The sequence below is a fragment of the Bubalus bubalis genome, chromosome 5 (assembly GCF_019923935.1).
Source record: "Bubalus bubalis isolate 160015118507 breed Murrah chromosome 5, NDDB_SH_1, whole genome shotgun sequence".
NCBI classification, from domain to species: Eukaryota; Metazoa; Chordata; class Mammalia; order Artiodactyla; family Bovidae; genus Bubalus; species Bubalus bubalis.
In genome coordinates, this window is record NC_059161.1 from 121,573,232 (window position 1) to 121,594,429 (window position 21,198).

Consider the following 21,198-nt stretch of genomic DNA (forward strand, 5'->3'; position numbering starts at 1 on the left):
AGCTGAGGGAGGTGGGAAGAAACAGCATGGGAGAAAAGCAGCCAGGAGCTCAGTTTTGGCTCCTCTGCTGGAGAGAAGGGCGGAAGGAGAAACAGGCCGGGCCTGCAGGCCTTGGTTCCTAGTCCTGGAGCAGGAAATGGCTCGGGGGTGTCAGGCCAGTGCCTGAGTGCCAAAGGAGTGCCAAGGACAGGAGGGGGGGTGGGGGAGCGGGGCCAGAGAAGGGTCCCTGTGGACGCCCATCCCCGGACATTCATGCCCGGCCTCTGTCCTCTCTCCTGCTCCCTGCCACCGCCCCCCGCCGCCTCCCTGGACCATGTAGGACGCCTACTCAGAAATCGCCTACCTCTTTGCCGAGTTTTTCCGAGACCTGGACATTGTGCCGTCGGACATCATCGCCGGCCTGGTGCTGCTCCGGCAGCGGCAGCGGGCTAAGCGCAATGCCGTGCTGGACGAGGTGAGCCCACGCGCGGGTCACGTCCCCACACTGCCCTCCACCGAGGCCGTCCCTGCCGCCCCCAGGTTCCACGCTCCCCTCCCTTCCCCAGCTCACCCTCAGCAAGCCGCCCAGGGCCCCTGCTCGAGCTGCTTCCCTCTGCAGGGCCCAGAGGCTGTCTCCACCCATCTATCATCTAATCACAGGGGCCCCATGACCCACCCAGCTCTGTGCTTGGGCATCCGCGCTTGCCTCATCACCCGCCCCCCTGCAACTCGCCAGTCCTAGCTGGGGTCTCTGCACATCTCATATAAATTATGTTTTCTCCTGGCCTGGGCCGGCTCCCTTGCCCGGCATGGATGGTTTGGGTGGAAGGGTAACAACTGGAAATATGAGGAGACCTCGGATTTGGAAAGCGGGCCAGGTCGTGGAAGAGCTAGGAACCACACACCTCTTTGGGCTCTCAGGGCCTTGGGAGGCAGACAGAGCGCAGAGCCGGGGCCTGGACCCCTTTCTCGGCCGTGCGGCTGGGCCCGGGCAGCCACCCTCACGTGCCTGTCTTCCAGGCCAACAACGACATCCTGGCCTTCCTGTCTGGCATGCCGGTGACCAGAAACACCAAGTACCTCGACCTCAAGAACTCGGTGAGTCAGGACCACCCCCAGCGCGCGCTGGTCCCTCTCTCCTTCTGCTGGGCTTACCCGAGCAGACCACCTGCCCGCGGCCCTTGAGGCGCTGGCTGCACCTGCTCCGCTGTGGGTCCCGCCTCAGTTCTCCAAGCAGCCCCCTTCCTCCCAAACACACTCTGACCTGCCACCTCCACATTGCTCTGGTTCTACAGGCAAACCCCTTGAATCTGCTCCACTGAGCTCAGAATGTTTGGCCCTGGCCTCCTGAGATTGTCAAGTACTTCCAGGGGCTGAGCTGCTGTTATTCTTGCCACGGTTGTTATTGTTATAAAAGGCAGCAAGACATAGCACTTGGTTTCCAAGGGTTTTTTTTTTGAGTAGCAGGAGCTCTTCTTAAGCGCCTTTAGTAGAAAATCTGGCGTTGTGTCCCAGTGAAGGAGGGGCTGGTCCTAGGCTAGGGGAGACCCTCACCCAGGGCTGGAACTGCAGCCAGAGAGCAGACCCTGCTCTGGGAGCAAACAGATTTAATGTGTGGCTCCCCACCGGGGGCTGTGACCTTGAGCGAGTCCCTGACCCCACTGAGACTATTCCTGCAGCGGAAGCGGTGCTGGGCCTGCCTTCCACCCAGAGCCCTGGTGGGGAGGAGATGAGTGAACACTGGTGCCCATCAGGACAGCATTAGAAAGGATTCGGCCTTCACATCTGACTCCCCTGGAAACGCCGGTTCTCCATCGCGCCACAACCGCCTTCCCCCGCCGGCCCCACCCCGCTCTGCAAAGCGGGCAGGCGTTTGCATCCCTTCTCCAAACAGCCCATCCATAGCAGGCCCCCCGGGTGCCCGTCCCTGCCTCCCTCGGGGATGCCCGCCCGGCTCGCTCTCCCCTGCGGAGGAGCGGGGCGGGGGTGGAGCCTCCGAGCCCCCAGGTGCTAGCGCCCCGCCCTCCGGCGTGAGCCAGAGGTTAATTTCCTCCTCCGGCGCCTTCCTGAAGAGCAGACCGAGCGGCCCGGGACGGTTTCACCCCTCTGGGCCCTGATTAAGGTGCTGCTTATTTCACTTCACGAGATGACTAATCACCGTCTTTAACTTTTACAAGGTGACTAATTCCCTCTTAGTGCAGGAGTCCCCCAGCGCCTGGGGCGCCCGGGACTGGGGAGAAGCGGCTTCCTTGAGACACGTGTGCCTCCGGCCTGCCTCCCTGAGCAGTCTGGCTGATAACAGCAGCCACCGGCCTCAGACACCGGCTTTCAAACCGGCGCCTTTCTCAGAACGGTCCCAACTGCCCCAGACGCCCTTGAGTCAAGCCAGGGTCTCCCTTAGTGCGGAGCAGGGCCGGGATGATTGGTCTGGCCCCCAGCGTGTCTGCATCTCCAGGGCCAGCCCTGCTGCTCCTGGCCTGGGCATCCTGCTCCAGAGGGGAGGGTCCAGGCCTCTCGGGGTTCAATTGCCCTTCCCGGGGACTGATGGCCAAGGTGGGTGATTGTGGCGCTCACCTCCCCCTCTCTTCCCTTCTTGGGAAACCGGCAAGGAAATCGATCCAGTGCTCTGAGTGTTTTTCTGTCCCCAAATCATTAATTCTGAGATTGGAGCAACAGGACAGGTCTCGGGAGGTTTCGTGCCCTGGTTGCATGCAGATAATTAGGGAAATGGAATTATCATCTGGAGGCGCATTCCCTCCTCCATGCAGGGTGGGGGTGGCCGTGGTCTGCAGCCTGTGGGGAGGGCAGCTCCCACCTCCATCGCTTCCATGGAGGGGAGCCCGTGGGCGCCGAGGCTACAGGCAGGAAGGGCAGGAAGTGACCCTCCTCTGCCTCTTCTCTTCCAGCACGAGATGCTCCGCTATAAGGAGGTCTGTTATTACATGCTCTTCGCCCTGGCTGCCTATGGCTGGCCCATGTACCTGATGCGGAAACCCGCCTGTGGCCTCTGCCAGCTGGCCCGGTCCTGCTCGTGAGTACCCCGGCCCCTCCTGGATCCCGCCTGTGGCGAGTGCAGAAGGGCTGAGGTCACAATGCCGGGCCAGCCCATGGTGGGGCGGGGCCTGCCACCGTGCCCCCTGCGGCCCACGCTGCTGCTCCTCTGCACCATCTCTGGGCCAGGACCTTTCTGATTCTGCGTTATCCTGGCTGGGGTTTTGGAATCACACTTTGTGGGTTGAACCCATACTTTGTCACTTTCAGAGTCAGGCAAGTCAGCACACCTCTGCAAGCCTCAGTTTTCTTATCTGTGAAATGGGGATGATAACACATACCTCCCGGAGCTGTTCTGAGAGACTGAAATGAACCCAGCATCTGGCTGGCATGCCACTTCCTTCCCCCTACCCCCCATCTCCCTCCCCACCCCTCTTGACCACTCCCCTCTACCCATACCCTCCCTTCCCCCAACTCCCCTCCTATGCTCTGCCTTTCTGGAAGAAAGGCCTTTCTGGGTAGAGGCCCAATCCAAAGAAGCCTCTGGAAAGGCAGCAAGAAGGCCCTTTGTGAACGGCTCCAATCCTCTTCACAAGGAATTGGCAAGACCTCAGCTGGGTGCCGCCCTCGGCCAACTGCGGGGGGCAGCCGGAGTGGACTCTGCCTTCCTAAGTGGGCCAGAGGAGAGCTCAGCTCCGTGAGGGCCCCTCCCCTTCTCTGGCATCTCCACCTTCTGCCCAAGCCTGGCAGAAGGAGGATGGTTGCCCGGGTTCCCTGTTTCAGACAGGCTGGCATATTGGGCGGGCAGCTTCTGTCCACCACACCCCTTCCCTCGGGACCCATGGCAGCCACCCCCTCCTTCAGTGTCCTTTCCCCAGAAAGCCGGGGGGCTCTCTGGGTTGTCGTCACCATCCCCCAGTGACTGATAGAGCCGACCAGGGCACCCCACGCCTCTCCCTGTCTCTGCCAGCCCACAGACAGCATCCTTGGAGCTCCTGCGGCCACTGAGAGGTCCTTGGAATGAGCCCGGCTCCAGGGGTCCTGAGACCTGGGCTCCCACAGCCCTGCTCCATTACTCACTGGCAGGGCAGGGATGTCATTTGCACAGGCAGGCCTCTCCTGCCGGCAGGATCTTTCAGAAGCCGGGACGGGGGGGCGGTGTCCCTGGCGGTCTGGGCATCTGAGGAGCTCTGCCAACAGGGGCAAGGCTGCATTCATATCAGCTTGTCAGAGCTGCGAGAAGAGGCAGCAGAAAGACCTCAGACCTGGGAGGGCCCAGCTGGGTCCCTGCTGAGAAGAGCCAGGTGCTGGAAGGTGGAGAAGAGGTGGGCCTGAACTCCCAGCCTATAGCCCAGAGGGTCAGACTCCCTTCTCCGAGCCCAGCCTGTCCGCAGCAACCCAGGTTCCCAGCACGGGCTAGATGAAGGACTGCCCACCTGCCTCAGGCCGAGGCCTGTCATCTGGAGTGGTTTTCCCATCCCATACAGAGCATGGCAAGCCAGGCCTGCCTATGCCCTCCCCCAACCCTGGGGACACCCCCATTCAGCCCCAGCCCTGCCCTGGACGTGTGGTGGTTGGTCTCCTGTGGGCAGGAGAGGCCCTGACAAAGGCCAAGCAACTGCTCAGGGCTCCCACGGCCTCTGAGCCCCTCAGCACCCAGCCTCCTCTAGGCGGGAGTGCTGGCCTCAAAGGTGCCATAGGCCCTTCCCTCCCAGGCTGCTGGCCGTGCCACTCTCGTGGTTCCCCAGGCCCCCAGATCACTGACTCGGGGCTGCCCTCTCCCTGGTGCGTACTGTGTGCGTACTTTCTGCATCTTGGGCCTCTGATCTCACCCCAACCTTGTGAAGTAGCTTTTGGCACCTGTCCCCCCAGGGCATCGCAGTCAGAAAAGGCTACCAGAGCAAGGATTCCAGCCAGGGTCTCTGTCTCCCCAGGCCATGCTGTGGCAGTCACGTGCTCAGTGCTGGAGGGCCAGGCTGAGGTTGGAGAGGGGTGATAGCTGCCTGAAAATGAGAGCCTGGCCCACAGACCCAGAGCTGTGTCCACTTGGACCAGCAGTGGCAGGGGAGACGGGAGGGGTCTCCCGGACTAAATGGAGGTGGTTGCCCACCCCAGGCCCAGTCTCTTCCATGACGTGGCTTGACCCTGGGTTTTCCCATGGAAGCCTCTTTCCGTTGGGAGGTCTGCATTAGTCCCTCAGGGGCTGCTGCAGAAAAGACAGACCTCTCCGTATCACCTAAATCTAGGATTCTTAGTAAAATCTTAGCCAAAAATCAGGAAAGCAGACGGTGGCTGCAGCCATGAAATCAAAAACACTTGCTTCTTGGAAGAAAAGCTATAACAAACCTAGACAGCATATTAAAAAGTAGAGACATTACTTTGCCAACAAAGTTCCATCTAGTCAAAGCTATGGTTTTTCCAGTAGTCATGTATGGATGTGAGCGTTGGACCATAAAAAAGGCTGAGCGCTGAAGAATTGATGCTTTTGAACTGTGGTGTTGGAGAAGACTCTGGAGAGTCCCTTGGGCTGCAAGGAGATCAAACCAGTCAATCCTAAAGGAAATCAACCCTGACTATTCAGTGGAAGGACTGATGCTAAAGCTCCAATACTTTGGCCACCTGATACAAAGAGCCAATTCATTAGAGAAGACCTTGATGCTGGGCAAGATTGAAGGCAGGAGAAGTGGACGACAGAGGATGAGATGGTTGGATGGCATCACCAACTTGATGGACATGAGTTTGAGCAAGTTCCAGGAGATGGTGAAGGACAGGGAAGCCTGGCATGCTGCAGTCCATGGGGTCGCAACGAGTCAGACGCAACTGAGCGACTGAACAGCAACAGGAAAGCAGGCAGATTTGGGTCACATGCTTTCTGGGTCCCTGAGCCCCATATGTTGGGCGCTAGCTCCCTCTGGTGGCGCAAGGAGTAACTGCACCCAGACTGGGTGCCCTGCTCAGCAGCTCACCCATTCATTTTTGGGGAGCCTACTGTGTTGTGGGCAATGCCAAAGAATGTTCAAACTACCCCACTATTGCATTTATTTCACATGCTACCAAGGTAATGCTCAAAATCATTCAAACTAGGTTTCAACAGTGTGTAAACTGAGAAATTCCAGATGTACAAGCTGGATTTGGAAAGGGCAGAGGAACCAGAGATCAAATTGCCAACATCTTATGGATCATAGAAAAAGCAAGAGAATCCCCCCCAACATTTACTTCTGCTTCATTGACTACACTAAAGCCTTTGATTATGTGGATCACAACAAACTGTGGAAAATTCTTCAAGAGATGGGAATACCAAACCACCCTACCTGCCTCCTAAGAAACCTGTATGCAGGTCAAGAAGCAACAGTTAGAACCAGACATGGAACAATGGACTGGTTCCAGATTGGGAAAGGAGTATGTCAAGGCTGTATATTGTCACCCTGTTTATTTAACTTATATGCTGAGTACATCATGCAAAATGCCGGGCTGGATGAAGTGCAAGCTGGAATCAAGATTGCCAGGAGAAATATCAGTAACCTCAGATATGCAAATGATACCACCCTTATGGCAGAAAGCAAAGAGGAACTAAAGAGCCTATTGATGAAGGTTAAAGAGGAGGGTGGAAAAGCTGGCTTAAAACTCAACATTCAAAAAACTAAGATCATGGCATCTGGTTCCATCACTTCATGGCAAATAGATGGGGGAAAAATGGAAATAGTAACAAACTTTATTTTCTTCGGCTCCAAAATCACTACGGACTGTGACTGCAGCCATGAAATTAAAAGGCACTTGCTCCTTAGAAAAAAAGCTATACAAACCTAGGAAGAGTAGTACAAAGCAGAGATATCACTTTGCCGACAAAGGTCCATAGCTTTGACTATGGTTTTTCCGGTGGTCATGTATGGATGTGAGAGTTTGACCGTAAAGAAGGCTGAGTGCCGAAGAACTGATGCTTTTCAACTGTGGTGTTGGAGAAGACTCCTGAGAGTCCCATGGACTGCAAGGAGATCAAACTAGTCACTCCTAAAGGAAATCAGCTCTGTATATTCATTGGAAGGCCTGCTGCTGAAGCTGAAGCTCCGATACTTTGGCTACCTGGTGCGAAGAGCTGACTCATTGGAAAACACTCTGATGCTGGGAAAGACTGAGGAGGGTAGGAGGAGAAAGGGGCAACAGAGGGTGAGATGGTTGGATGGGATCATCGACTCAATGGACATGAGTTTGAGCAAACTCCGAGAGATTGTGAAAGACAGGGAAGCCTGGTGTGCTGTAGTTCATGGGCTCGAAAAGAGTCAGACACGACTGAATGACTGAGCAACAACTGTGTTTTTGGTGCTGGGGAAGCACAGACATGAAATGCAGAGCTTTGGAGTACAGGAGTATTTTGGAGAAAATTGAGCTGACTGTGTGGTCAAACTGGGGAACACCGGGCAGGAGCTAGCTGTCATATGAGGTGGCCCCAAGAAGATCTCACAGCAGTATAAACTGCGCAGAGGCCTCAAGAAGTGAGGGATCCGGCCACATAGTATCCAGGAGGAGAATGTTCCAGGCAGAGGGAACAGCAGTGCAGAGATGCTGAGGCAGGAATGTATCCCCAGTGCCTCCAAGAGGAATGGGAGGCAACAGGCCAGAGAACGGATCCAGATGGAGCTGGGCCCTTGGTGCTTGCTTGGACTCTGGTGTTTACACTGGGCAGGAAGGGCAGCATTGGAAGGTGTCGAGTGCAGTGATGTGGCTCATCTTATATCTTTTTAAAAAAATAATTTTATTTATTTATTTTTGGCTGTGCTGGATTTTAGTTGCTGCACGGGCTTTTCTGTAGCTGTAAAGAGTGGGGGCTACTCTTCCTTGCCGTATGCAGCTTCTCCCTGCAGTGGCTTCTCTTGTTGCAGAGCATGGGCTCCAGAGTTGCAATTCCCGGGCTCTAGAGCACAGGCTCAATAGTTGCGGCTCATGGGCTTAGTTGGTCCAACGCATGTGGAATCTTCCCAGACCAGGGATCGAACCCATGTCTCCTGCATTGGCAGGCAGATTCTTTACCACTGAGCCACCAGGGATGCCGCCTCATCTTTTATCATAAAAGGTCACTGGCTGAGAACATAAGGAGCGGCTATGAGTGAGGAGGACCAGTCAGGAGCCCCTGTGACACTCTGAGGCAGGGAGGCAGGGATAAGGTGGCTTGGAGCGGGGCAGGGGGGTGGGAGGCAAGAAACGGAAAGCATTTGGCATCTGGATGTGAACTTGAAGGCACAGCTGATGGATGTGCTGACTGATGATATGGGATATGAGGTGGGTTGAGGACCCGCTGGCTCTAAGCGTGGGCTGAACGCTCAGGGGTGGGTGTGGGGGACTGTTGAAGCACAGGGGGCTAGGCCCTTGGGATCTGGGGCTGAGGGGACTGCAATCCTGGGGGACATCTGGGAGGAGGGTTTTCATAGGCGGTTGAATGCGAGCAGTTCTGGGGGGCTTTTTGGCACTCAGGTGGTATTTAAAGCCCAAGAGTGGGTGAGGCCTCAGGAGCTCATGTCATTAGAAAGAAGAGGAGGTCTGGGGCTGACCTCTGGTCTCAGTGAGAAGACACGGGTGAGGAGAAGCCGTCCAGGAGAGTGGGTGCCTCCCGCCGAATTGAGAGAGTAAAAGGGGATGGGAGAGACCCCCGGGTCACGTGTTGTCAAGAGGCCGAATAAGGCGAGGACGGGGGAATGGGCTGGAGAGCTTTGCAAGGGAGGCTTTCAGAGAGGGCGTGGGGCTGGCTGCAAGAACAGGTTCCTGAGAGGATGGGGAGACCGCGGCTCCATCGGGGGCCCGGGCTCTGAGCCCTCTGCCACCCGCCCAGGTGCTGCTTGTGCCCCGCCCGGCCCCGGTTCGCCCCCGGAGTCACCATCGAGGAAGACAACTGCTGTGGCTGCAACGCCATCGCCATTCGCCGCCACTTCCTGGACGAGAACATGACCGCGGTGGACATCGTCTACACCTCCTGCCATGACGCGGTGAGGGTCCGGGCGGGCTGGTGCGCAGACTCCCCGCAGCCTGGGTCCTGCACAGGCTGCAGGGGGCAGGCGGGGCGGGGGCCCCCTCGGTGGCAGGAGCCCTTGGCCTGGCTGGCATGGCTCGCCTAGGTGGGCAAACCAGAGCTGGGCCGCCTCCTTCTCCCCACATCCTGGCCTGTGCCCACTCTGGAGCTAGGACGTGGATCCCAGCCCTGCACCTGCTGTTGGGGCTTCCTGGCTCCAGCCTTTGGGGGAAGGAATTGAGGGACATGGAGAGGCACTGGAGAGGGGAGAGGGCAGCCTCTGGGACTAGGCAGGCAGGACGTGGTACTCAGGGCGCCTGAGTCAGCGGAGTTGGGAGGGCAGGGCAGGCTGGTGCTGGGCTGGGAGGGACCTACTGTGACCCCAGGCCTCAGGGGCTCAGGGACCAGTGGAGCCAGAGTCTCGGGCCCCGAAGGGGACCTGCTCCCGTCACTTCCCCGCGTCCAGCCCCAGCACAGGGGCCACTGAGGCTCACAAGCTGCCCTTCTGCCAGGTCTATGAAACCCCCTTCTACGTGGCAGTGGACCACGACAAGAAGAAGGTGGTGATCAGTATCCGGGGAACCCTGTCCCCCAAGGTACGCCACCCAGTGGCCCCGCCCAACCCCGGCCCCCTCACAGCCCCAGGGGGGCGCCCACCTTCTTCTCCCTGTTCTCAGTCCCACGCCTCACCGTCCTCCCTGCCCCCCAGGACGCCCTGACAGACTTGACCGGTGACGCCGAGCGCCTCCCCGTGGAGGGCCACCATGGCACCTGGCTGGGACACAAGGTACCCCCCACTGCCGCTCTTGTGGGCCCCCAGTGGCCCCCAGGTTTCTCCTCTCTGCTGCAAGCAGGCACGTCTGGCCCGTGGTTGGGGCAGGGGCTCCTCTGGAGTCGCTCCTCTCACCAAGAGAAAGATGGTCAGAGTGTGTGGATCAGTCTGGAAGGTCCACTGCCCCCCACCTGCCAGGACCCCCACAGCCCTGCACAGCCCAGACCCTGTCCCACAAGAGAGAGCTCAAGGAGGCAACAGAGAAGGGATCTCACTGGTTCCTCTTAGACCCACAATCCCTCTGAGCCTCAGTTTTCTCATCTGTGAAATGGAAATGATGTGACCAAGTATCCACCAGCACCCCCAGCCCCCCGCCAGGTTGTCCTGAGGAACCAAGGGGGACGCAGGCGGGACAGGGTTGCTGAGCTTCCCATCACTGGTCTCACTGGTCCCTCACGGGTCCCCGTGCCTCCCCATGATAGTGACACCCACCTCTGTTCCTCCTCACCCAGGGGATGGTCCTCTCGGCCGAGTACATCAAGAAGAAGCTGGAGCAGGAGATGGTCCTGTCCCAGGCCTTTGGGCGAGACCTGGTGAGGGGTTTTTCATGCCACAAGCCCTCCCGCAAGGCGACAGGCTGGGGACAGAATGGGTGAATGATGGCGCCCTCCCCACCCCACCCCCACAAGCCGGACTTGGACACTCTCCTTCCATCCCAGGCCCCCAGCCCTCTCCTCGCTGCTCAGTCCCTCCCACCCGCTCTGGCCCTTTCCTCTGTGGTACCAGCTCCTCTTGGACACCTCTGCTCAGCCCCATCCGCATTATGGTGCCGGACACCCGAGGCACAAAGGTGGCTCAGGTCCTGGGCTTCTGAGATGCTGAGCAGCAAGAACACAGAATGTGATTGCAGAGCAGATAGAAGGGGCACTGCTGTGGTTGGGTTGATCTGAGCCCAGCCCACTGCCCACCCTTCCCTGTGCAGGCAGGCGGCTCCCGAGGGGCTCCTAATTGTCCTTCCCAAAGCCAAGCTGTCCCTGGGCTCAGGAGACCCGGTGCAGCTGTTGGGGCCCGGGGATGGGAGCAGGTGACCACATGGCCATCAGATCAGATCAGTCGCTCAGTCGTGTCCGACTCTTTGCAACCCCATGAATCACAGCACGCCAGGCCTCCCTGTCCATCACCAACTCCTGGAGTTCACTGAGACTCACATCCATCGAGTCAGTGATGCCATCCAGCCATCTCATCCTCCGTCGTCCCCTCCTCCTCTTGCCCCCAATCCCTCCCAGCATCAGAGTCTTTTCCAATGAGTCAGCTCTTCGCATGAGGTGGCCAAAGTACTGGAGTTTCAGCTTTAGTATCATTCCTTCCAAAGAAATCCCATGGCCATAATAGAGCATAATCACTCATACAAAGGTCTGTCCCGGGTGCAGGCTTCCCTGGTGGCTCAGCGGTAAAGGATCCACCTGCCAATGAACCCAGGTTCAATCCCTGGGTCAGGAAAATCCCCTGGAGAAGGAAATGGCTACCCACTCCAGTATTCTTGCCTAAGAAACCCCATGGACAGAGGAGCCTGGTGGGCTACAGTCCATGGGGTTGCAAAGAGTCAGACACAGCTTAACTGACTGAACGACAGCAACAATCCCATGTATAGACGCAATGTCTTGGAGGGAGTTAGCCTCTCCTGGAAAATCAGGAAGGGCTTCTCCAAGGAGAAGGCTTCTCCTCTGTGCAAGGTTTTGAAGGATGAGTAGGAGTTTGTTAAATAGTCTCTCTAAGAAGTTGCTCCATGGGTGTCTAGCTTGGCTCTTCCTCTGCCCAACACAGCACAGAGGTGATCCCAGCACTCTGGGAAGTGCCCTCTGCCTCCCTGGGGTCAGCTTGGCAGGCAGCAGGGCAGGGCTCTCAGGGCTGCTCTCCGTCCCCAGGGCCGCGGAACCAAACACTACGGCCTGATTGTGGTCGGCCACTCCCTGGGCGCGGGCACCGCCGCCATCCTCTCCTTCCTCCTGAGACCCCAGTACCCAACCCTCAAGTGCTTTGCCTACTCGCCCCCAGGGGGCCTGCTGAGGTAAGCGGTCCAGGGGGCGCTTGGCTGGGGCTGGTGGGGCCAAGGGTGGGCGGTGGGGGGTGCAGGTTTGGGCTGGGGGCTACACTGGGCAGGCTGGTATCTGGTCATCAGGGAACCTGGGGATGGCCTGCAGCATGGAAGCGGGCGCTCTGTCAAATGCCAGGCCCACCCTGGGATCCAGCCCCAGCAAAGCCTTGCTGACAGGGTAGGCGGGGCAGGGACCCCAGCCCTACTCCCCACGGGGGTCTTTTTTCTTAATTTCTTTATTTGGCTGTGCCAGGTCTTAGCTGTGGCACTGGAGGTCTTTGCTCTTCCTTGCGGCCTGCGAGATCTTTTAGTTGCCGCATGTCGGATCTAGTTCCCTGACCAGGGATCGAACCCAGGCCCCCCTGCCTTGGGAGCGTGGAGCCCTAGCCACTGGACCACCAGGGAAGTCTCCCCCCAGAGGGTCTCGAGTCAAGAAACTGGCTCCAGGAATGCTGGAGCAGACCCCCCCCCACCCCGGGGAACACACCGCACCCCTCCGCTGCCTTAGCGCCCCCTTGGCTTCCGTTGCAGCGAGGACGCCATGGAGTACTCCAAGGACTTTGTGACCGCTGTGGTTCTGGGCAAAGACCTTGTTCCCAGGCAAGTTGCTCCCTCTCTCCATGGCCTGGGCTGCGCTGTCCTCCCCTCGGGCCCTTACCCAGGTGGCCCGTCTTTCTCGTTGAGATTCCCACCTCCTCGAGGGACCCCAGAACCCCCGCCACTCGTGTCCAGGGTGAGAGGACAAGGTGGGCCCAGCCTGCTCCGCCCCCTTCCTGGCCCCGCTTCCTGGATGGGCCCTGCTGAGCTGCAGGCCCTCCTCCGCCCGCCCCGTGACCCTGATGGACCGGTCTCCTTGATCCTGGGGCTGCAGCTGCCCCTCACCCCCACCCCCCCATCCCTGGCCGGCCCTGGCTGATGTTCTGTCTTGCTCCCTCCCCCAGGATCGGCCTCTCCCAGCTGGAAGGCTTCCGCAGACAGCTCCTGGATGTCCTGCAGCGAAGCACCAAGCCCAAAGTGAGCTCGCTCCCCTCTCTCCCGCCTGGGCACCCAGGGCTCTAGTCTCCCCGACCTCCTCCTGGCCACCCCCCCTCAGCACAAAGCACAGGAGGCCCCCGCTGCGGCAGGCCAGACTGGGGTGTGATTGGTGTCTTGGGGACCTCAGGCTCATAGACTCTCAGCATCTCCGCGCTGCCCCCAGCTGCCCCCTGCCTGTCCTTGTGCAGATGCGGAAACTGAGCCCCACAGTGGGCAAGGGGCTCGCTTTTGCTCACACAGCCAGTTGTAACATAGTCAGGACTGGAGCTGAGGACTCCTGAGTCCTAGCCCCTGGGCCCAGAGCCACCTATACAGTCAGGCCAAAGCAGTCCCGAGGTTTAGTGGTCCCGTGTGACCGGAAGTCCTCCTCCAAAGCCCACCGCGATCCCCCAGGCTCAGGGAGGCTGGAGTTCACCCGCAGAGAGGACCTGGAGGCGGTGGGTTCTGCTTTTGCCTGCAGCTGAGAGGAGAGGGCCAGCCCTTCCTAACCCCCACTCAGGCCCATGTAGGGCAGGACACTGGGGGCTTCTCCTGTAGCAAGCTGGCATTCAATGTGCTAAACCAAAGGTGGGCAGGCTGTGGCCAGGCACCCCAAGGCAGGCAGGCAGGCCCTCACTCCACTCACCTTCTCAGCCCAGGTGGTACCATTCCCAGCCTTGGTGCCCAGGACCCTCTGGCAGGCAGGGCGCTGGGCCAGGTCCCAGGTGCTAGGGTGGGCAGGCAGCAGAGCCTTAGGAGGAGCCTGCTTCCAGGATGTGGAGCTGCCCCTCCCAGGCACTCGTCTGGCCCAGGAGGCAGTGTGGGGGACCCGACGCTGACCTGGCCGAGTGGGTGCAGCTGGCCTGAGATTCAGGGTCTGTTCTGCCTCTGACTTGCAGCTTAGAGCAAGTCCCCTTCCTTCGCTGGGCCTGTTTCCCGTCGCTCCACAAGGGGTTGACTGGTCTTGCAGCCCCAAAATTCAGCCATCCCATGCCAGCTGTCCCTGGCACCTTTTGGCCATCGTGGCCACCAAGCAATCTAGCCTCTGCCTCTTCAGTGGGTGCTGCCCTTCCCCTGCCCCCTCCCAGCTCCCCCGTCACCTGTAAACCCTCCTTCTGAGCACTTCCCCAGCTGGCCGGCGCTGCTCAGCCCTGACCCCGCCTCTCCCCTTGTCCCCACAGTGGCGAATCATTGTGGGGGCCACCAAATGCATCCCCAAGTCAGAGCTGCCCGAGGAGGTGGAGGTGACCACCCTGGCCAGCACACGGCTCTGGACTCATCCCAGCGACCTGACCATCGCCCTGTCAGCCAGCACTCCCCTCTACCCACCTGGCCGCATCATCCACGTGGTCCACAATCACCCAGCGGAGCAGTGCTGGTAGGTGCTGCCTGTGACCCAGGCCACTGGGAGGCGGCAGCGGCCGGGGCAGGGGGGCAAGGGATGGGCAGTGATGGGCCAGGGCCCCCACCATGGGGCTGCCCCAGCCTTGGGCCCTGGACATGGAATGACCGGCCAGCCCATGCCCCCAGCATCAGCTCTTCCCTGGTGTTCCCCCAGGACAGCTGTCCCCACTTGCATCCATTTAAAAGCAGATGCCCTGGAGGGTAACCCTAAGGTCCTGGCTGGCCCACACCTCAGCTGTCAGTTGGCATCACTGCTGGGATCAGCTGGCAGTCAGCTGGTGGGGGCAGGAGAGAGAAGAGGAAGGGGGGCATCAGAGAGACTTCTCCCACCTCGCTCCCCCCACTCCACTCTCTCAGAGGGCTGGGCTGTGAGCTGGGACCCTGCCCCAGGGGTGGAGCAGGAATGGCTGAGACCACAACTGATCAAAGACTCTGTGAGGGTCAGGACTGAGGCCCCAGGTCAGCCTCTCTGGCTCCGTTTGGCAAAGACGTTCCTGGCGCGGGTGGGGAGCGAGGAGCCCAGGGACACAGCCCGGCTGGCCCAGCCAGGCAAGGGGTCTCCAAATCCACCCAGGGCTGAGAGCAGGGCCAGGGTCTGGGGGCCAAGGCCAGGCTGCCTCCTGTGCCCCCTGCTTCCCTCTGGCCCCTGTACCCCTCAGCTGCTGTGAGCAGGAGGAGCCCACGTACTTCGCCATCTGGGGCGACAACAAGGCCTTCAACGAGGTGATCATCTCACCGGCCATGCTGCACGAGCACCTCCCCTACGTGGTCATGGAGGGGCTCAACAAGGTGAGCTGCGGCCCACCCCCACCCCCCGCTGGCCGGGTCCGTCCCCACATCACAAACAAGGGGGTGACAACACTCAGAAGCGCGCACCCCCTGGACACCCAGTGGGCCAGGGAGCCCCTTCGTGTCCTGGCCCCCACACCCGGCTCTGTCTACACCACCGTGTGGTCCTGGGGTGGGAGGGTCTAGAAGATTCGTGAGGACCCGTCCCTGAAGCAGGCTGGGCTCAGAAACCCCAAAGCCACCTGGCGCTGGGTGGACACACAGCCAAGCAGAGGCCGCCTTGGCCATCTCCCGGCCATGGAACGGCCGACCACAGGGATGCTCCAATCTGGCCCATTTGTGGGGCGAAGCTACATCATAGGGCCCATCCCTGGCCTTCCTGGAGGAGCGGGGAACTGGTAGGAAGGAGAGTGGGCCCAGCTGACCCCATGAAGGTCTGCTGGGCCTGAGAGGCCTGGCCTGCCACCCTGCATCCACACATGATTGTCACCCCTCGGTCACTGCCCGCTTCCCCGTCCCATCCCCAGGTGCTGGAGAACTACAACAAGGGGAAGACTGCCCTGCTGTCCGCTGCAAAGGTCATGGTGAGCCCCACAGAGGTGGACCTGACCCCTGAGCTCATCTTCCAGCAGCAGCCGCTGCCCACGGGGCCACCCGTGCCTGCCGGCCTGGCCCTGGAGCTGCCCGCTGCAGACCACCGAAACAGCAGCGTCAGGTCAGTGCTGTCCCCCACCCCAGAGAGTGTGTGCAGGGGCCCCAAGTGTGCCTTCAGAGCGTGAATGCTTGTGGACCTTCGTATACACACCCTGGGCCCTCGTATGTTCACACAGCTCTGTCCGTGTGCATAGGAAGGATTGCCCCCTGTTTGGGGTCGCTCCTGCTCTGCCCCCCTACTGCCCCTCAGCCTGCCACCACGGAAGCCCACATGGGCCAGTGGGTGTCTAGGGATGCATACACTCCCGGTCACAAACACAGATTCACTCATTAGCCATTTAGACCCAAACAGGTGGATACCCGTGCGCTTACACAGAAACACACACATTTGTCGTTGTTCAGTCACTCAGTCGTGTCCAACTCTTTGTGACTCCCTGGGCTGCAGCACGCCAGGCTTCCCTGTCCTTTACCACCTCCTGGAGTTTGCTCAAACTCGTGTCCATTGAGTCAGTGATGCCATCCGACCATCTCATCTTCTGTCGTCCCCTTCTCCTGCCTTGAATCTTTCCCAGCATCAGGGTCTTTTTCAGTGAGTCTGCTCTTTGTATCATGTATTAAAACTTACATGTGTATATACTTGTGTTCACAGATAGTAGCTCTGCGTGTACAAAGCTGCATACAGACGGACTCACATATAGGACACATCAAGACAGCTGACACACTTCTATGTACACAGGGCTACACTTGCACAGGCAGCCATGCGTGTAAATGAGGGATGCACTATGCCCAGACCCAGCCACTCAGATACCTGGACTGGCTAATACGCAACTGCCTGGTATGCACGCTGCTGCACATACACGGGGTGTATGCACACACACCCCGCTTTCATGCACACTCTTTGGGGGCTCTGAGGCAGTAGCTCTTGAGGCGGGTGGGGCTCCTCCTTCCTCTCTGGGACCCTTCCTTCCCAGGTCCTGGGTCCAGGTGACAAATCTGGCTCCAAGGCTGTTGAGAAGGGTGCTGGCAGCTCCCCGGCCCTTGATGGGCACACCTGGACCTCTCTCCCTGCCGCTGACCGGATGGGGGAGCCAGTGTCTGTGCAGCCACAGAAACCGCTGCCTCCCCATCCCTGGTCCTTCAGTCACTCCCTGCAGGCCTGTGTGTGGAGCCCGGGGCTCCAGGGCCCCATCCAGCAAAGGGCTACACCCCCTGGGAGAGGTAGGAGGGACCCCAGGGTGAGGAAGGAAGTGACAGCAGCTCGGAAGGGACCCCCTCTGGGTGCTGGCTTGGAGGGTGCTGGAGCCGGTGGATGCGGCTCTCAGCTGTGCAGCCTCCCTCCCTGCCTTCCCTCCTTCCTTCTCTCTCCTTCATCTCTGCCTCCAGGGACCTGGGGCAGCCAGTCTCTCTGGGCCTCAGTCTCCTGGTCGGTACAATGAGACTGGCACCAGTGCCCCTCCACCACCACCGCTGCCCTGCTCGGCCCTGCATCCACCCTCCTGTCTTCTATCTTGGGGTCTCCCGAGCTGGTTTTAAAAACGAGAGTTCCCTGTCCCCAGACCGTTCAACTACCTTCCCCTCCTCCCCTCCCCAAGTTCCCTCCAGAGGAGCTGGGGGTGGGTCTCCCCGCCCCTCTGAGTCTCACCCTTCCCTGCCCCCACTGCAGGAGCAAGTCCCAATCTGAGATGAGCCTGGAGGGCTTCTCCGAGGGGCGGCTGCTCTCCCCCGTGGCCGCGGCCTCAGCTGCCCGCCAGGACCCGGTAGAGCTGCTGCTGCTGTCTACCCAGGAGCGGCTGGCGGCTGAGCTGCAGGCGCGGCGGGCGCCGCTGGCCACCATGGAGAGTCTGTCGGACACGGAGTCTCTGTACAGCTTCGACTCGCGCCGCTCCTCTGGCTTCCGCAGCATCCGCGGCTCGCCTAGCCTCCACGCCGTGCTGGAGCGCGACGAGGGCCACCTCTTCTACATCGACCCGGCCATCCCCGAGGAGAACCCATCCCTGAGTTCGCGCACCGAGCTGCTGGCAGCTGACAGCCTGTCCAAGCACTCGCAGGACACGCAGCCCCTGGAGGCCGCCCTGGGCAGTGGGGGCGTCACCCCCGAGCGGCCCCCCAGCGCGGCGGCCAATGAGGAGCCGGAGGAAGGGGGCGGAGGGGCAGCCCCCCGCAGCGGAGAGCTGGCGCTGCAGGAGGGGCGCCTGGGGGACTCGCCCAGCCCTCAGGTGCTGGAGTTCGCCGAGTTCATCGACAGCCTCTTCAACTTGGACAGCAAGAGCAGTTCCTTCCAGGACCTCTACTGCATGGTGGTGCCCGAGAGCCCCACCAGCGACTACGCGGAGGGCCCCAAGTCCCCCAGCCAGCAGGAGATCCTGCTCCGAGCCCAGTTCGAGCCCAATCTGGTGCCCAAGCCCCCACGGCTCTTCGCTGGCTCAGCCGACCCCTCCTCGGGCATCTCGCTGTCACCCTCCTTCCCACTCAGCTCCTCCGGTGAGCTCATGGACCTGACTCCCACGGGCCTCAGCAGCCAGGAGTGCCTGGCAGTGGACAAGGTCCGGACTTCTACCCCGGCTGGCCGCGGGGCCAGCCCCACCAAGCAGGACGACCTGGTCATCTCGGCACGCTAGCAGCACCCAGGAGTGGCTACCGACCGTGGCCCGGGCAGAGCAGGTGGCTCCTTCAGGCTCCTGGTGGCTGCCCCTCGGGCCGGGCAGCTTTGGGGAGAGGCCCCTCCCAGGCCAGTGTCGCCTCAGGCGTTGAGCACTGCTGCTGAGCTGAGGGGTCCGCCTCCCTACCTCAGCTTAGGACCCCCCTGGAGCCAAGGCAGCTGGGATCTGGGCCCTCCAGATAGGGAATGACAGGGAGGGCCGTGGAGCAGGGAGGAGGCTGCAGGGACAGCCTGCCAAAGCGGGGGGCAGGGCCGCACTCTGCCCTCCCAGCCTGACTACCCTCCAACAGGGGCATCCTGGCACCCCCTATTCCAGGACAGGCTATGAGTATGCTGACTCCCCATCACTGCCCTCTGGCTGCTCTCCCAGGGCCGAGATGGAGAGCGGCCCCCTCCCCACATATTCTCATCTGTGGTCCAGGCTGGCATCTGCCCTGGCCACCCCGAGATCTGGTGCCTGCTGGCCAGCCCCATGGGGGTAAACCCCCCCCCCACCAAGGTGGCCCGCAGTGCCGTGTATGTTTACAGAAGCTGCTGGGCTGGGCTCAGGATGTGTCCTGGGCTTACAAGCCCCCCTCGCCCTTGCAATCGTGTGTTCAGCTGCCCCTTTTTAAGCAGGCAGGGGCCAGCCTCCACAGGGTTCAAGGCAGTCATGGGGCCTGGAGGTGGCCCATCCATCTCTGCTTGATGTCCCTCATGGTGATCCCTCTGTCGATGGGTCCTGGGTACCCAGGCCTGCCCGCCCCGCCAGCCCATTCCTTCCTGGTCTGCCTTCTACCCCCAGGATCCTGGCCACTCAAAGGGTGGAGGGCACAGGTATGACAAGCCCTGGCTGCAGAGCCAGTGCCCTGGGCAGAAGGAAGGCCCCACCAACCTCCCACCCCTTTTAATCACCTCCCCTAGCCTCGGCACCCCAGGCCCTGGGATCTGAAACCAAACAAGCCTCCGCTCCCCGCAGCTCCCACTCCTTGCCCCCCGCCCTGGGTTCTGTCCTGGGAGCTGGGCTCTCTCCTCTCCCACCTGCCATGTCCTGTTGTCAGGAAGTGGGGCCAAGAGTAGGGTATTGTGGGACCTGGCTAGAGACCCGGGAGGGCCAGGGGCTTAGCCTGAGGCCTGCACAGCCTCCACTGGAGGGGCTCCTTCCCTGCTAGGTTGGGGAAGCATGGGGGATGGGGTGGAGACCCTGCATGTCCCTGGAGGCCCAGCAGGGGGGTGGTGCATGCTGGGGTGAGGGCATGTGTGTGCATGTGCATGAGTGTGCACTGTCCCTGAGGACAGGGTCGGGGGTGGCTGGGGCGCCCTCCCCACCCTCCCCGCCCTGCCTGCTGCCCCCCACCCCGGCCTGCCGAAACAACAGGCAGTGAACACGAGAGGCGCCATGCAGCGGGGGCCACGGGACGAGCTCAGCTTCTGACACATCATCCCTCTCGTCTCGCCGGCCACTCCAACCCCTGGTTTGGAAGACAGGCATGTGCCGAGGCGTTGACCGCCTGCTTGTGCCTTCATCTCCTCAGAGGCATGGTCCCCCCTATTCTGGGCCCACCCACGGCCTCCCTGGGTCGCCTAGGGCTTCCCTCACCAAGACCCCCATCTCACGATCACTGGTATCTGGGACCCCTGCCCACCCTGCCACGTGGGGACAGAGACCTGGGAGCTGGGCCTCCCTCACCCTCTGTGACTCCCACCCTCATCAATCTCCTTCACCCATCATCAATCTCCTGCCCCTGCTGACTGCCCCCCGACCCCCCCTGCACAGAAGCAAGATGGAATCAGTGGCTCTTAGAGTTCTAAAAAAAAAAAAAAGACAAATCATAAATCAGAGTAAAGTTCCAACTAGCACCCTAGCCAATAGCAGGGGGGCTTGGGATCTGGCCTTTTAATTCCTCCTCCACCAGGATGGGCCTGGGACTTCTGAGGGGGCGTGGTGCCCACCCATGCCCAGGACTGAGCCATCAGGGACAAGCTCCCCACCCCCAAGGCTGCAGCCGCACAGGGTTGCAGGCTTGGGGCTGGGGCAGGCTCGGACTCAGCCCTGGACGCCTCTGGGTCAGCCCACCCCTCCCCACCTCGCCCCTGGAGGATGGGCCTGCTGCGTGTGTCTCCCTTCCTCCACACACCACACTCGGGGGGGTCTGAGCCACCCCCCTCAGCCCAGCTCGGCTCAGACCGACCCCCACTCTGTCCCCCAGACCCGCAGCACAAGGTCTCCTGGACGGCACCGGCCCGTCCTCCCAGGGGCCTGGGCGACCTCCATATGCAATCAGTAGTGAGAGCTGGGCCCCACAGACACTCATGCACTGTTCGTGCCATCCTCCCATGACTTTTTTTGTACCTAATGTATGAAAGATCCAAACTAATATTGCTGTAAAAAAGAGACAAATTAATATAGCTTATTCTATAAATATATCTGTATATAAAGGTTTCTGTATATTGTATAGAGCTGTGTATAAACTGGATGTAGAAGCACACTGGCTGCCTGGAGTGACCTCTCTTCCCCGCAGGTTGGGTGGGGTGGGTCTCAGTGGCAGTGTGGCGGGAGGGGACCCACCCCACCCCCGAGGTCGGCTGTCACCACTGTCAATGCCCTGGTCCAGGACCTCCCTTGGACTCGCAGTGAGAGACCAGAAAACCCTTGAAGCCCCGTTTGAATGGGGGCAGCTCCTTGTTGGGCCCTGCCTGTGTCAGACACGTGCCAGGAGATCTGTCTGACCTCATTAGGGCCCTTTCTTTCCCCTGAGGGGTCTGGGACCCAGAAAGGGTAAGGAAACGGCCCAAGACCAGAGAGGATGGGGAACCAGGCAGGTCTGACAGTGCCTGCCCTTCCCCCCACCCTGACTGCTGGA

General features: G+C 60.4%; 1 protein-coding gene across 3 annotated transcripts in view; it reads left to right on the plus strand.

Moving 5' to 3' along the window:
- DAGLA (diacylglycerol lipase alpha) overlaps nt 1-20,823 on the plus strand; it is a 66,648-nt gene extending 45,825 nt beyond the window's left edge. For all 3 annotated transcript variants that reach the window (XM_006040874.4, XM_044943596.2, XM_006040875.4), the window contains exons 7-20: nt 320-454; nt 1,000-1,077; nt 2,886-3,010; nt 8,792-8,945; nt 9,481-9,564; nt 9,678-9,755; nt 10,253-10,333; nt 11,666-11,808; nt 12,367-12,435; nt 12,777-12,849; nt 14,031-14,227; nt 14,913-15,042; nt 15,570-15,757; nt 17,360-20,823. In XM_006040874.4, the coding sequence (XP_006040936.1) occupies nt 320-454; nt 1,000-1,077; nt 2,886-3,010; nt 8,792-8,945; nt 9,481-9,564; nt 9,678-9,755; nt 10,253-10,333; nt 11,666-11,808; nt 12,367-12,435; nt 12,777-12,849; nt 14,031-14,227; nt 14,913-15,042; nt 15,570-15,757; nt 17,360-18,314 (2,490 nt within the window). In that variant the 3' untranslated portion in view covers nt 18,315-20,823. The remainder of the gene's footprint in view (nt 1-319; nt 455-999; nt 1,078-2,885; nt 3,011-8,791; nt 8,946-9,480; nt 9,565-9,677; nt 9,756-10,252; nt 10,334-11,665; nt 11,809-12,366; nt 12,436-12,776; nt 12,850-14,030; nt 14,228-14,912; nt 15,043-15,569; nt 15,758-17,359) is intronic.
- The last annotated feature ends 375 nt before the right edge of the window (nt 20,824-21,198 follow it).